The sequence below is a fragment of the Pseudophryne corroboree genome, chromosome 3, assembly GCF_028390025.1.
Source record: "Pseudophryne corroboree isolate aPseCor3 chromosome 3, aPseCor3.hap2, whole genome shotgun sequence".
In the NCBI taxonomy this organism is placed as follows: Eukaryota; Metazoa; Chordata; class Amphibia; order Anura; family Myobatrachidae; genus Pseudophryne; species Pseudophryne corroboree.
Genome location: NC_086446.1, coordinates 426,309,524 through 426,325,814, shown reverse-complemented (window position 1 = coordinate 426,325,814; position 16,291 = coordinate 426,309,524). Strand labels below are relative to the sequence as shown.

General features: G+C 47.4%; 1 protein-coding gene across 4 annotated transcripts in view; it reads left to right on the top strand.

Moving 5' to 3' along the window:
- Nucleotides 1-16,291, top strand: part of SRSF6 (serine and arginine rich splicing factor 6) — a 38,930-nt gene that overhangs the window by 16,731 nt on the left and 5,908 nt on the right. For 3 of the 4 annotated variants that reach the window (XM_063960304.1, XM_063960306.1, XM_063960305.1), the window contains exon 2: nucleotides 15,029-15,177. In XM_063960304.1, coding sequence (XP_063816374.1) covers nucleotides 15,029-15,177 — 149 coding nt within the window. Of the gene's footprint in view, nucleotides 1-11,432; nucleotides 14,025-15,028; nucleotides 15,178-16,291 lie in introns of those variants that run through there. The other variant, XR_010243819.1, reaches the window with a different exon arrangement.

Genomic DNA, 16,291 nt, shown 5'->3' with positions numbered 1-16,291 from the left:
CCCGACAACTCGTCTGCTGTTCCTAGGAATGATTCTGGACACGGTTCAGAAAAAGGTTTTCCTTCCAGAGGAAAAAGCCAAGGAGTTATCCGATCTGGTCAGGAACCTCCTAAAACCAGGAAAAGTGTCAGTACATCAATGCACAAGAGTCCTGGGAAAAATGGTGGCTTCTTACGAAGCAATTCCATTCGGCAGATTCCATGCAAGAATATTCCAAAGGGATCTGTTGGACAAATGGTCAGGGTCGCATCTGCAGATGCACCTGCGAATAACCCTGTCACCAAAGACAAGGGTGTCACTTCTGTGGTGGTTGCAGAAGGCTCACCTATTAGAAGGCCGCAGATTCGGCATTCAGGATTGGATCCTGGTGACCACGGACGCCAGCCTGAGAGGCTGGGGAGCAGTCACACAAGGAAGAAACTTCCAGGGAGTATGGACGAGTCTGGAAAAGTCTCTTCACATAAACATTCTGGAACTAAGAGCAATCTACAATGCTCTAAGCCAGGCGGAACTTCTCCTGCAAGGAAAGCCGGTGTTGATTCAGTCGGACAACATCACGGCGGTCGCCCATGTAAACAGGCAGGGCGGCACAAGAAGCAGGAGTGCAATGGCAGAAGCTGCCAAGATTCTTCGCTGGGCGGAGAATCACGTGATAGCACTGTCAGCAGTGTTCATCCCGGGCGTGGACAACTGGGAAGCAGACTTCCTCAGCAGACACGATCTTCATCCGGGAGAGTGGGGTCTACATCCAGAAGTCTTCAACATGTTAATAGACCGTTGGGAAAGACCAATTGTAGACATGATGGCGTCTCGCCTCAACAAGAAACTGGACAAATATTGCGCCAGGTCAAGAGATCCACAGGCAATAGCTGTGGACGCACTGGTAACTCCTTGGGTGTACCAGTCAGTGTATGTGTTTCCTCCTCTGCCGCTCATACCAAAGGTATTGAAGATCATACGGCAAAGAAGAGTAAGAACAATACTAGTGGTTCCGGATTGGCCGAGAAGGACTTGGTATCCGGAACTTCAAGAGATGCTCACGGACGAACCGTGGCCTCTACCTCTGAGAAGGGACCTGCTACAGCAGGGTCCCTGTCTTTTTCAAGACTTACCGCGGCTGCGTTTGACGGCATGGCGGTTGAACGCCAGATCCTAAAAGGGAAAGGCATTCCAGAAGAAGTCATTCCTACCTTGATTAAGGCACGGAAGGAAGTCACCGTGAAACATTATCACCGCATTTGGCGAAAATATGTAGCGTGGTGCGAGGATCGGAGGGTTCCGACGGAGGAATTCCAACTGGGTCGTTTCCTACATTTCCTGCAATCAGGATTATCTATGGGTCTCAAATTGGGATCCATTAAGGTTCAAATTTCGGCCCTGTCAATATTCTTCCAAAAAGAATTGGCCTCTGTCCCTGAGGTCCAGACTTTTGTCAAGGGAGTACTGCATATACAGCCTCCTGTGGTGCCTCCGGTGGCACCGTGGGATCTAAATGTAGTTTTAGATTTCCTCAAATCCCATTGGTTTGAACCATTGAAAAAGGTGGATTTGAAATATCTCACATTGAAAGTGACTATGTTACTAGCCCTGGCCTCTGCCAGGAGAGTATCTGAATTGGCGGCTTTATCTTATAAAAGTCCTTATCTAATCTTCCATTCGGATAGGGCAGAACTGCGGACTCGTCCGCATTTTCTCCCTAAAGTGGTATCAGCATTTCATCTGAACCAACCTATTGTGGTACCTGCGGCCACTAGCGACTTGGAGGATTCCAAGTTGTTGGACGTTGTCAGAGCCTTAAAAATATACATTGCAAGGACGGCTGGAGTCAGAAAATCTGACTCGCTGTTTATATTGTATGCACCCAACAAGTTGGGCGCACCTGCTTCTAAGCAGTCGATTGCTCGTTGGATTTGTAACACAATTCAACTTGCACATTCTGTGGCAGGCCTGCCACAGCCTAAAACTGTAAAAGCCCACTACACAAGGAAGGTGGGCTCATCTTGGGCGGCTGCCCGAGGGGTCTCGGCATTACAACTCTGCCGAGCAGCTACGTGGTCGGGGGAGAACACGTTTGTAAAATTTTACAAATTTGATACCCTGGCAAAGGAGGACCTGGAGTTCTCTCATTCGGTGCTGCAGAGTCATCCGCACTCTCCCGCCCGTTTGGGAGCTTTGGTATAATCCCCATGGTCCTTTCAGGAACCCCAGCATCCACTTAGGACGATAGAGAAAATAAGAATTTACTTACCGATAATTCTATTTCTCGGAGTCCGTAGTGGATGCTGGGCGCCCATCCCAAGTGCGGATTATCTGCAATACTTGTACATAGTTATTGTTAACTAATTCGGGTTATTGTTAAGGAGCCATCTTTAAGAGGCCCTTTCTGTTGTCATACTGTTAACTGGGTTTAGATCACAAGTTGTACGGTGTGATTGGTGTGGCTGGTATGAGTCTTACCCGGGATTCAAAATGCCTCCCTTATTGTGTATGCTCGTCCGGGCACAGTACCTAACTGGAGTCTGGAGGAGGGTCATAGGGGGAGGAGCCAGTGCACACCACCTGACCTAGTAAAGCTTTACTTTTTTGTGCCCTGTCTCCTGCGGAGCCGCTATTCCCCATGGTCCTTTCAGGAACCCCAGCATCCACTACGGACTCCGAGAAATAGAATTATCGGTAAGTAAATTCTTATTTTATAGACTTACTGTTTTTGTTTGAGCGACTTCTCTTAACAGCGTCTTAAACGTGTATTAGAAAGAGTCGCTCCAACAACTCCCCACCGGGTCGCAACAACGCTTACCTTCGCGGTACAGTGCTGTCTTGACGGGCGTCTGTCGGATGTTCTAGCAGGTCCAGCAGACGTTACCAGGCTGTGGCCGGAGCATGGGGAGACAGTGAGTATATGGACTTCCTCTTACTAGAGGGGTCAGGACACAGCTACGCTGATTTGGTGGAGACTACAAACAGCGTGTTGATGCGCCGAACATCTCGAGTGTGACAGCGCTACGCTCCGGGGATCATAGGCGCCAGGACTAGGTGAGGCCGCGATCCTGGGAGTTTAAGTCAACAGGGGGTTTCAGACGCTCTCCTGGCCGTCCCTCCTCCGAGTTCATGGCCAGTTCCCGCGGGTCTCTCGTTTCATGAACTGAATAACCTCACTTCCGGCTCAGACGCTACCACGAGGGTACTCGTTCGCAGCTTAGACGCTGCGGTTGTGTACACTGGATATAAACCCGCCCAGACCGAGTCGCAGGCCTTTAGTGTCTGCATGCACGTGGAGTCGCTCAGCGTCCGTGTCCGTTGGTGAGCGTCCGTGTCCGTTATCAGTTACCAAGAGCGGCAGTGTACACCAGTAGCGTCTGAATCCACTCAGCGTCTTTCGAGCGTCTTTGCTTGGATATGGAAGTGTGGTGAGTTTCCCTGTATCCCGCTCCCTGGAGGCAGGGTATACAGTACTAAAAATTCCTTCTACTTCTTGGTGTGCACTGTTAATTTTTAGTACCTATTGCATATGAGACCTGTATATTACTGTGTTTTCTGCATGTTATGTTGAAAAAGAACCAGTTAAACAGAAGTACAAATTTCCTACTTATGTATAAGTTATTATGGAGGTTGTATTCTCATATGACAATGTCTAATGCTTTAACATGTGACTGACTGCTAGTATGTGTGCTGACTTTTCTGTGTAATGTCAGTCCTGTTCTGACCCTCAAATCAGGTGCACTGTGGTCAGATTGATTTCACCTCTATATACTGATTATAGGGTGTGGTTCAGTCACAAAATTGTGTAGTCAATATCAGAAAAAATGTCTGTGAGCGGCAAAAGTGATGAGAATTTGTCAAGCACTCCTACAGCCCTAACATGCTTATCTTGTAAGTCAGGGGTAATTGATATGATTCAATTGGTCACTTATGAGGGTTTGTGTGCAAACTGTTTCGCTTTTCAGCGAAGTAAAAAACAGGAGTTAGTTCTGGCTCCAGTAGAGCCACCATGGAATATGTTCGCAAAGACTCTGTCTTCAATAGCGGACAGGTTAGCTCCAGTAGCACCACCTCAGGGGTTAGGTTACACTATGAACCCATACATGCAGCTCCCTTCCTATGGTTTGGTTCCAGTAGCCTCTACAAGCAACCAAGGGGTAGGTAAGACTAAGACAGATACGTCTGTATGGCAGACTACACAAGAGGATACATCGGATGATGATGCGGAAACAATAGATTCAACTCCGTATGATGATCAGTCGCAGAGCTTTAGTTCAGATGATGTAGCTGAACTCATTAATGCAGTAAAGGCTGTGCTTTCTCTGGAAGAACCAGCCAAGACAGCGTCAAAAGCACCTGTATTCAAACGAACAAAGTCAGTGAAAGCTGAATTTCCAGCGTCGGAAGAGTTGACGGAAATGATGGATGAGTCTTGGGCAGCGCCCGGTAAAAAGTATAAGATTCCTAGGAGATGGGATTCTTGTTATCCATTTCCTGCTGGAGATTGTTCGAAGAGAGAAGTTCCTCCAAAAGTAGATGCACATGTTCTGCGACTCGTGCACAAATCTGCTTTGCCACTGTCATCTACCTCTTTGAATGATGTCACAGACAGGAGGGTAGAGAGCCTATTGAAAAATATTTTCTCTATCGTCCTTGTGGATGCTGGGGTTCCTGAAAGGACCATGGGGAATAGCGGCTCCGCAGGAGACAGGGCACAAAAAGTAAAGCTTTCCGATCAGGTGGTGTGCACTGGCTCCTCCCCCTATGACCCTCCTCCAGACTCCAGTTAGATTTTTGTGCCCGGCCGAGAAGGGTGCAATCTAGGTGGCTCTCCTAAAGAGCTGCTTAGAGAAAGTTTAGCTTAGGTTTTTTATTTTACAGTGAGTCCTGCTGGCAACAGGATCACTGCAACGAGGGACTTAGGGGAGAAGGAGTGAACTCACCTGCGTGCAGGATGGATTGGCTTCTTGGTTACTGGACATCAGCTCCAGAGGGACGATCACAGGTACAGCCTGGATGGTCACCGGAGCCGCGCCGCCGGCCCCCTTGCAGATGCTGAAGTAAGAAGAGGTCCAGAATCGGCGGCTGAAGACTCCTGCAGTCTTCTAAAGGTAGCGCACAGCACTGCAGCTGTGCGCCATTTTCCTCTCACCACACTTCACACGGCAGTCACTGAGGGTGCAGGGCGCTGGGAGGGGGGCGCCCTGGGAGGCAAATGAAAACCTTTTTTGGCGAAAAATACCTCACATATAGCCCCCAGAGGCTATATGGAGATATTTAACCCCTGCCAAGATTCACTAAATAGCGGGAGACGAGCCCGCCGAAAAAGGGGCGGGGCCTATCTCCTCAGCACACAGCGCCATTTTCTCTCACAGAAAGCCTGGAGAGAAGGCTCCCAGGCTCTCCCCTGCACTGCACTACAGAAACAGGGTTAAAACAGAGGGGGGGCACTGATTTTGGCGATATTGAGATATATATAAAGATGCTATAAGGGAAAACACTTATATAAGGTTGTCCCTATATAATTATAGCGTTTTGGTGTGTGCTGGCAAACTCTCCCTCTGTCTCCCCAAAGGGCTAGTGTGGGTCCTGTCCTCTGTCAGAGCATTCCCGGTGTGTGTGCTGTGTGTCGGTACGTGTGTGTCGACATGTATGAGGACGATGTTGGTGAGGAGGCGGAGAAATTGCCTGTAATGGTGATGTCACTCTCTAGGGAGTCGACACCGGAATGGATGGCTTATTTAGGGAATTACGTGAGAATGTCAACACGCTGCAAGGTCGGTTGACGACGTGAGACGGCCGACAAACTATTAGTACCGGTCCAGGCGTCTCAGAAACACCGTCAGGGGCGTTAAAAACGCCCATTTACCTCAGTCGGTCGACACAGACACGGACACTGAATCCAGTGTCGACGGTGAATAAACAAACGTATTTCTCATTAGGGCCACACGTTAAGGGCAATGAAGGAGGTGTTGCATATTTCTGATACTACAAGTACCACAAAAAAGGGTATTATGTGGGAGTGAAAAAACTACCTGTAGTTTTTCCTGAATCAGATAAAATAAAATGAAGTGTGTGATGATGCGTGGGGTTACCCCGATAGCAAATATTGGCGTTATACCCTTTCCCGCCAGAAATTAGGGCGCGTTGGGAAACACCCCTTAGGGTGATAAGGCGCTCACACGCTTATCAAGTGGCGTTACCGTCTCCAGATACGGCCGCCCTCAAGGAGCCAGCTGATAGGAAGCTGGAAAGATATCCTAAAAAGTATATACACACATACGGTGGTTATACTGCGACCAGCGATCGCCATCAGCCTGGAGATGCAGTGCTGGGTTGGCTTGGTCGGATTCCCTGACTGAAAATATTTTATTCATATAGAGCATTTAATAGGATGCATTCTATATATATATGTACGTGAGATGCACAGAGGGATATTTGCTCTCTGGCATCAAGATAAGTACGTTGTCCATATCACCCAGAAGATGTCATGGACACGACAGTGGTCAGGTGATACAGATCCCATACGGCACATGGAAGTATGGCCGTATAAAGGGAAGGAGTTAGTTGGGGTCGGTCCATCGGACCTGGGGACCACGGCAACAGCTGGGAAATCCAACCTTTTTACCCCAAGTTACATCTCAGCTGAAAAAGACACCGTCTTTTCAGCCTCAATCCTTCCTTTCCCATGAGGGCATGCAGGCAAAAGGCCAGTCATATCTGCCCAGACATAGAGGTAAGGGAAGTAGACTGCAGCAGGCAGCCCCTTCCCAGGAAAAGAAGCCCTCCACCGCGTCTGCCAAGTCCTCAGCATGACGCTGGGGCCATGCAAGCGGACTCAAGGTGGGGGGGTAGTCTCAAGAGTCTCAGCGCGCAGTGGGATCACTCGCAGGTTGACCCCTAGATAGTACAAGTATTATCCCAGGGGTACAGATTGGAGAGTCGAGACATCTTCTCCTCGCAGGTTTCTGAAGTCTGCTTTACCAACGGCTCCCTCCGACAGGGAGGCAGCATTGGAAACAATTCACAAGCTGTATATCCAGCAGGTGATAATCAAAGTACCCCTCCTACAACAAGGAAAAGGGTATTATTTTTCCACACTATATTGTGGTACTGAAGCCAGACGGCTTGGTGAGACATAGTCTAAACTGAAATCTTTGAACACTTACATAAAAGGTTCAAATCGAGATGGAGTCACTCAGAGCAGTGATAGCGAACCGGAAAAAAGGGGACTATATGGTGTCCCTGGACATCAAGGATTACCTCCATGTCCAAATTTGCCCTTCTCAACAAGGGTACCTCTGGTTCGTGGTACAGAACTGTCAATATCAGTTTCAGACGATGCCGTTTGAATTATCCACGGCACCCCGGGCCTTTTACCAAGGTAATGGCCGAAAAGATGTTTCTTCAAAGAAAAAAGGCATCTAAATTATCCCTTACTTGGACGATATCCTGAAAAGGGCAAGTTCCAGAGAACAGTTGGAGGTCGGAAGAGCACTATCTAAAGTAGTTCTACGACAGCACGACTGGATTCTAAATATTCCAAGAATCGCAGCTGTTTTCCGACGATACGTCTGCTGTTCCTAGGAATGATTCTGGGCATAGTCCAGAAAAAGGTGTTCCTCCGGGAGGAAAAAGCCAAGGAGTTATTCGACCTAGTCAGAAACCTCCTAAAACCAGGCCAAGTATCAGTGCATCAATGCACAGGAGTCCTGGGAAAAATGGTGGCTTCTTACGAAGCGATTCCATTCGGCAGATCTCAGGGGATTTGCTGGACGAATGGTCCGGATCGCATTTTCAGATGCATCAGCGGATAATCCTGTCTCCAAGGACAAGGGTGTCTCTTCTGTGGGGGCTGCAGAGTGCTCATCTTTTAGAGGGCAGCACACTCAGCATTCAGGACTGTGTTCTGGGGACCACGGATACCAGCCTGAGAGGCTGGGGAGTAGTCACACAGGGAAAAAATTTCCAAAGAAGTGTGGTCAAGTCTGGAGACTTCTCTCCACATGAATATACTGGAGCTAAGGGCAATTTACAATGCTCTGAGCCTAGGAAGACTCCTGCTTCAAAGTCAACCGGTGCTGATCCAGTAGGACATCATCATGGCGGTCGCCCACGTTATCAGACGGGGCGACACAAGAAACAGGAGGGCAATGACAGCAAGGATTCTTCGCTGGGCGGAAAATCATGTGATAACACTGTCAGCAGTGTTCATTCCGGGAGTGGGCAACTGGGAAGATTTCCTCAGCATAAATGAATTCCACCCGGAAAAGTGGAAACTTAATCTGGAAGTTTCCACATGATTGTAAACCGTTGGGAAAGACCAAAGGTGGTTATGATGGCGTCCCACCTGAAGCGCCAGGTCAAGAGACACTCAGGCAATAGCTGGGACGCTCTGGTAACACCGTCGGTGTACCAGTCGGTGTATGTGTTCCATCCTCTGCTTTTCATACCCAATGTATTGAAAATGATAGGAAGGAGAGGAGTAAGAACTATACTTGTGGCTCCGGTTTGGCCAAGAAGGACTTGGTTCCCGGAACTTCAAGAGATACTAAGAAGGGTCTTGATTCGGCAAGAACCGTGTCTGTTCCGGGACTTACCGCAGCTGCGTTGACGCCAAGGCGGGTGAACGCCGGATCCTAAGGGAAAGAGGCATTCCGGAAGAGGTCATCCCTACCCTGGTCAGAGCCAGGAAGGAGGTGACCGCACAACATTATCACCACTTAGGTGAAAATATGTGCCAGGGTGTGAGTCCAGGAAGGCTCCACGGAAGAATTTCAACTAGGTTAATTTCTACATTTCCTGCAAACAGGAGTGTCTATGGGTCTCAAATTGGGTCCATTAAGGTTCAAATTTCGGCCTGTTGATTTTCTTCCAGAAAGAAATTGGCTTCAGTTCCTGAAGTCCAGAAGTTGTTAAGGGAGTACTGCATATACAGCCCCTTTGATGTCTCCAGTGGCACTGGGCGATCTCAACGTAGTTTTGGGATTCCTAAAAAATCACATTGGTTTAAACAACTCAAATCTGTGGATTTGATATATCTCACATGGAAAATGACCATGCTGTTGGTCCTGGCCTCGGCCAGGCGAGTGTCAGAATTGGCGGCTTTATCTCACAAAGCCATATCTGATTGTCCATTCGGACAGAGCAAAGCTGCGGACTCGTCCCCAGTTTCTCCTTAAGGTGGTGTCAGCGTTTCACCTGAACCAGCTTATTGTGGTACCTGCGGCTACTAGGGACTTGGAGGACTCCAAGTTGCTGGATGTTATCAGGGCCCTGAAAATATAGTTTCCAGGTTGGCTGGAGTCAGGAAATCTGACTTGCTGTTTATCCTGTATGCACCCAACAATGCTGGGTGCTTCTGCTTCTAAGCAGTCGATTGCTCGTGGGATTGGTAGCACAATTCAACTTGCACATTCTGTGGCAGGCCTGCCACAGTCTAAATCTGTTAAGGCCCATTCCACAAGGAAGGTGGGCTCATCTTGGGCGGCTGCCCGAGGGGTCTCGGCATTACAACTTTGCCGAGCAGCTACGTGGTCGGGGGAGAACACGTTTGTAAAATTCTACAAATTTGATACCCTGGCAAAAGAGGACCTGGAGTTCTCTCATTCGGTGCTGCAGAGTCATCCGCACTCTCCCGCCCGTTTGGGAGCTTTGGTATAATCCCCATGGTCCTTTCAGGAACCCCAGCATCCACAAGGACGATAGAGAAAATAAGAATTTACTTACCGATAATTCTATTTCTCGGAGTCCGTAGTGGATGCTGGGCGCCCATCCCAAGTGCGGATTATCTGCAATACTTGTACATAGTTATTGTTAACTAAATCGGGTTATTGTTGTAGTGAGCCATCTTTCAGAGGCTCCTCTGTTCTCATACTGTTAACTGGGTTCAGATCACAGGTTGTACAGTGTGATTGGTGTGGCTGGTATGAGTCTTACCCGGGATTCAAAATTCCTCCCTTATTGTGTACGCTCGTCCGGGCACAGTACCTAACTGGAGTCTGGAGGAGGGTCATAGGGGGAGGAGCCAGTGCACACCACCTGATCGGAAAGCTTTACTTTTTGTGCCCTGTCTCCTGCGGAGCCGCTATTCCCCATGGTCCTTTCAGGAACCCCAGCATCCACTACGGACTCCGAGAAATAGAATTATCGGTAAGTAAATTCTTATTTTTTCTCTTGTGGGTGCAGTGGTAAGACCTGCTATGGCTTCGGCCTGGGTAGCAAAGGCAATGGGCGAATGGATAGAGGAACTAGAGAATGACATCCCCTCTCCTACTAGGGAGCAAGAGGATCGTCTTTGCCGTTTAAGACAATCTGCCCAGTATTTAGAAGAAGCAGCCATTGATGTAGGCACTGTTGCTTCTAAAGCTTCAGCCCTGGCAGTAGTCGCTCGCAGAGCAGTCTGGCTACGGACCTGGAAGGCAGATGCGGAGTCCAAGAAGGAATTGGAAGCATTGCCTTTCATGGGTAATATATTATTTGGAAAACCTTTATCGGATATCCTAGAGTCAGAGGCTGAATCGAAGAAGGTCAGATTTCCGGCTACCTACTAAGTCCAAGGGTTTAAAATTTCGCTCATTTCGCTGGCAAAGCGAAAGGTAAAGAGGAGCCTAAACAACCCCAGTTTAAATCCAGGGGTAAGAAGCAGTGGGCTAGCAAAAAGCCAGCTTCCAAACCTGAACAAAAGCCCTCAGCCTGAAGAGACGGGCCTCCGCCTGGAGGATTCCAGGGTTGGGGGCCGACTCCTGCAATTTGCACACACATGGCAACAGTCAACAACAGATGCCTGGGTGCAGAAGGTAGTATCTCAGGGGTATGGGTTCCCATTCAGGAGGCAGCCTCCTCAAAGATTTTTTTGCACCAGCCCGTCTCGTATAGAGTCGAAGGCCAATGCCCTGCAAGAAGCAGTCCAAAAATTACTGCAGTCAGGTGTGATTGTCCCAGTACCTCCATCACAAAAGGGACAGGGGTATTACTCCAATCTGTTTCTAATCCAGAAACCAAATGGGTCATATCGACCAATTCTAAATCTGAAGATGTTGAACAATTACATATGGATCCCGAAGTTCCACATGGAGACGTTACGCTCCATAATGTTGGCTATGGAACCGGGAGACTATATGGTATCTCTGGATGTGCGGGATGCTTACCTACATATGCCTATAGCACTATCACATCAGTGTTACCTCAGGTTTGCCATCCTCAAGGAACACTTCCAGTTCCAAGCTCTGCCCTTCGGGCTAGCTACAGCACCCAGGGTGTTTACCAAGATCATGGTGGTTATGGCAGCTTGTCTGCGCAAACAAGGGATAAGGATATTCCCATACCTAGACGACCTATTAATCTTAGCACAGTCGCAAGATTTACTGTTGAGCCATCTCCAACAGACGATAGTTTGTTTACAGAGACACGGGTGGCTCATAAATTGGGAGAAGTCGTCCCTGAATCCATCACAGCGGATGGTTCATTTGGGAGCCATATTGGATTCAGACCTACAGAGAGTTCTCTTACCAGAGAAGAAAATAGTCAAGGTGCAGGTCATGGCTCAGGAAGCGTTGCAAGCCCAGACAATGTCAGTCCATGCAGCAATGCGGCTGTTGGGTCTGATGGTATCAACGTTCGACATGGTGGAATATGCGCAATTCCACTCCAGACCATTGCAGCATCTCATTTTGACAAAATGGAACGGAAATCATCAAACAATAAAGAAGCAGATGATAAAGATTCCAGTAAATGTAAAAAGGTCTCTAGCATGGTGGCTACAGACAGACCATTTAAACAAGGGGAGACCCTTTTGGATAAGAGTGGCAAGTCCTGACGACAGATGCCAGCCTGCAAGGTTGGGGGGCGGTACTCGGAAGCCTATGGTTCCAAGGAAAATGGACCGCAAGGGAAAGTCGCCTGCCGATAAATCTGTTAGAAATAAGAGCCATTTACTTGGCCCTAGTTCAGGCAAAGGACAATCTACAAGGAAGACCAGTCCAGATCCGCTCAGACAATGCGACGGCAGTAGCATACCTAAATCATCAAGGAGGGACTCACAGCAAGAGTCTGATGGAGGAAGTAACTCCCATTCTAAAGTGGGCAGAACTCCATCTCCCAGCATTGTCAGCAGTATTTGTCCCGGGTGTACTAAATTGGGAAGCGGATTTTCTCAGTCGGCACACCATTCAGGAAACCGAATGGGCACTACACCCAGAAGTGTTTCAAACACTGGTGAACAGATGGGGTCTACCGGAGATAGACCTTATGGCGTCTCGTCTAAACAACAAAGTTCCGAGGTACGGATCAAGAACAAGGGACCCAGGAGCAGTCCTGGTAGACGCACTGTCAGTAGAATGGAGGTTTCAGCTGGCATATCTGTTCCCTCCAATATCTCTGTTACCCAGAGTAGTGAGAAAGATAAAACAGGCAAAAGGAGCAATCATTCTAATAGCTCCAGCTTGGCCAAGAAGGCATTGGTACACAGATCTGTGGAGAATGTCCGTGGAAGCACCGATACTGCTCCCTCAACGTTCAGATCTGTTAATGCAGGGTCCTTGTCACAGTCATCTGGATCGCCTGTCTTTGACGGCGTGGCTGTTGAAACCTCTATCTTAGAGGCTAAAGGATTTTCAAAGCAAGTAATCCAAACCATGCTTAGAGCAAGAAAGCCTTCTTCGGCCCATGTATATCATAGAATATGGCAAGCCTATATTCATTGGTGTTCTGGAAAAAATTACAATCCAAGAGCCTTTAAAGTAGCTAGAATTTTGGATTTTCTGCAGGCAGGATTGGATAAGGGGTTGAAGGTTGCTTCCTTGAGGGTGCAAGTCTCAGCGTTGACTGTATGGTTTCAGCAGAAGATTGCTGACCTACAGGATGTACGTACTTTTTTCCAAGGAGTAGTACATATTCAACCTCCCATTTGTTCCTCCTGCAGCTCCCTGGGATTTGAATTTAGTTCTTAAATTTCTCCAGGGTCCTTTGTTTGAACCACTTGAGAGAGCAGATCTTAAGTAATTAACGGTTAAAGTTCTTTTTTTACTGGCAATGGCGTCAGCCAGAAGAGTGTCAGATTTAGGAGCATTATCATGTAAGTCTCCTTTCCTAAGTTTTTTTCCAGACAGAGCAGTTCTCAGAACGAGATCTAGTTATCTTCCAAAGGTGGTGTCAAAGTTTCACCTGAATGAAGAGATTGTAGTCCCAGCTTTTCAGGTATCGGGACTATCTGCGGGAGAAGCGTCACTGGACGTGGTCCGGTCTTTAAAAACCTACATAGATCGTACTAGTGCCATCAGGAAAACAGATTCCCTCTTCATCCTCTACGGATTCCATAGGAGAGGTTGGCCTGCTAGTAAACAGACGCTGGCGAGATGGCTCCGAATGGTAATATCTGAAGCTTATTCTCATGCAGATCTCCCTATTCCGGCTAATGTCTCTGCACACTCTACACGTAAGGTAGGTCCTTCTTGGGCAGCACAACAGGGTGCATCAGCAGAACAGATATGTAAGGCAGCCACATGGTCTTCCATAAACACATTCATCAGACATTATGCCTTGGATACTTTTGCCTCTCATGACGCAGACTTCGGGCGAAAGGTCCTCCTGTGCAATCAGGAGCGTCCCCACCACTAAAATGGCTTTGGGAATCCCAATGTTATCCTGTGGATAATCCTGTGGACCCAGCCAGAGAAATGAACGTTATGGTAAGAACTTACCGTTGATAACGTGATTTCTCTTATGTCCACAGGGATCCCACCCGGACGCATCTGATTTGAGGATCTAGACAAACACTAAAAACCTCTTCCTTCTTGTATGGAAGGGTGTGCATGTGTGTTCTTATCACCTGTACAGGTCTCTACCTAATGTTCCTGCCTATAATCGCTGTGGAAAGAACTGATCTGACTGAATCAGTGGGCGGGACTATATAGTGGAGGCCCCAATGCATCCTGGGAGGCCAGAAAGCTCGTGACCGTGTTGGTGCCATTTTCGCTGTCGCTCGACAATATCCCAATGTTATCCTGTGGATACCTGTGGACATAAGAGAAATCACGTTATCAACGGTAAGTTCTTACCATAACGTTCATTTTTCCATACCCTTTCTAACTGCTCAGGGAGTGCGCACAAAAAACTATTTTGCAAGGAGAATGGACTGTGAGCTTGCAATTGGATTATGACTTGCATTCACGGTGCAATATTGCACTTAATTAGATGTAAGGGGGGTACACACTGAGCGATGTTCATCTAATTTCTAAGCAATCTCACTAGATCTCGCTCCGTGTGTAGGGTTGCCGGCGGTTCAGCCCACAGACATTAAAACGGGGCGTGGGCGTCCGGCGGCGTCACTGTTGGGGGCGTGCCCAGCACCTACGGAGGTGCTGTGCTTTCCCCAAGCTCTCTCAGCGTGAATGGATGCCACGCGCATGCGCACGGCATCTTTACACGCTGGGAGGGTAGGAAGCGGGCAGCTGTTCTAGCAGGGCAGGGGCGGCTTATGTCCTTAAAATCGGGCAGGGAGCGGCGCCCTGCTAAAACAGCCTAACGTGGACACTATTTCCACACTTTTTTTCTAAAGACACTGCAGACTGGAACTCTACTACTTTTCTCTGTGTGCTTACAAGTCTCACATCCTATTTTTCCACACCTACTGTATGGAAAGCTCTAGGTTTTTGGGGTAACCATGAACCTTCCCCTTTTTTTTCTTTTTTTTTTCTTTCTTTTTTTTTTATCTCCTTTTCTTGGAAAGACTGGGAGTTAATTTCAATTTTAAATTCTCAGATGTTTCTAAAAATCACCTTATCGCTTAACTATTGTAACCTTTAGGACCTGTTCTAGCTGGAGCAGAGGAAAGTTCTTATGATTATTTTAATCTCACGGCAACCTGTGTTTGTTTAGTTATTGTGGGAAAAGTGTACATCGCGGGAAGTAATTTAATAGCACCTGGGTGCTACATTCTCACAAATGAACTGAATCTCCCCTGAGAGATAATTATACTTTTATTTACATGTTTTCTTTCCTCACAGAACAATTGTTACATAACCTAAATATTTAGTTTTCTTAATTTTAGGTATGGATTTGTGGAGTTTGAGGACTCGCGGGATGCTGATGATGCCGTATTTGAGTTGAATGGAAAAGACCTATGTGGAGAGCGTGTGATTGTTGAGCTTGCTCGAGGACCGCGGCGGGACAGGGATGGATACAGCTTTGGAAGTCGCAGTAAGCATTGCCTATTTTGGTAACAGCTTTTGGGGAGTTCTATAAATACTTGTTGCCAGGTGTATTACATAAAAGCTTTCATTTTTATTTTTTTATTTTTTTTGCATCAAATTGCAAGTAATAAAGAAACTGCTCATAACTTGATGAACCAGCTTATTGTGTGTAGATGGGCCCACATCCTCTTGCAGTAGCAAAAGTAGCGTATACAGTGAATGTTGCCTACTGATATTTTGCACATGGTAAACAATGATTACCATGCATTCTAGTTGAATTATCACTTATGTTTTAATGGCTCAGATTCATGCTAATGGTTGATGTGGCCTTTTTGCCCATTTTCTGCACAGGTTGGTGTCCCAGAGTTGACAATTTAAAGTTTTGAGCTGTTGCTTTAAAATGTCTTATGGCATTGATTATTGGTGGAAAATATTTTGTTGTACAGTTTAGGAAACCTAAATATTCACAAAGAATGGTCTCTTAAAAATACATTGCATCTTGTTTCAAGAAATGCTGATGTTTCTTGCCTGCCATTGCTGTAGGGTACCGGGGTAGAAGGCACTCGTATGGTGTGTACACACGGTGAGATTTTTTTCTTTCGATTTTGACTGTTTAGTCAAAATCGCAAGAAAAGTTAGTGCAAATCGCAAGGTGTTATGCTACTTGCGATCCCGATGCGCGGTCCCACCAGGACGGTATCGCAAGAAAAGATACTGTACAGGCAAGTCAATCCTTGCTAGATCGGTGTACTATCTAGTTCATCTCACATGTTAATTACATCTCACATAAGCCAAAATCTCACATAAGCCAAAATCGTAAGCACACATTGGGGTCGATTCTATTCGGCAACTAATGAATAGCGCCGGGAATTAGCTCCCGACGCTATTCAATTCAGCAACTAATTACCTGCAATTGTCGGGAATTCTTCTCTCATCCCCGGGGGATGAGAAGAGAAACCCGACAAAAGTGCTGCCTCGCGGCCGGCGCAAGGCTGATTCTGTCGGGAATCAGCCTCGCGCCGGGGAGTTAAGTCGGAGAATGCCCGTTCTCCCGACAATTCAACCTGTTTTGTCGGCGAGAACGGGCCATCGCCGACGTAACTAATTGCTGAATTGAATAG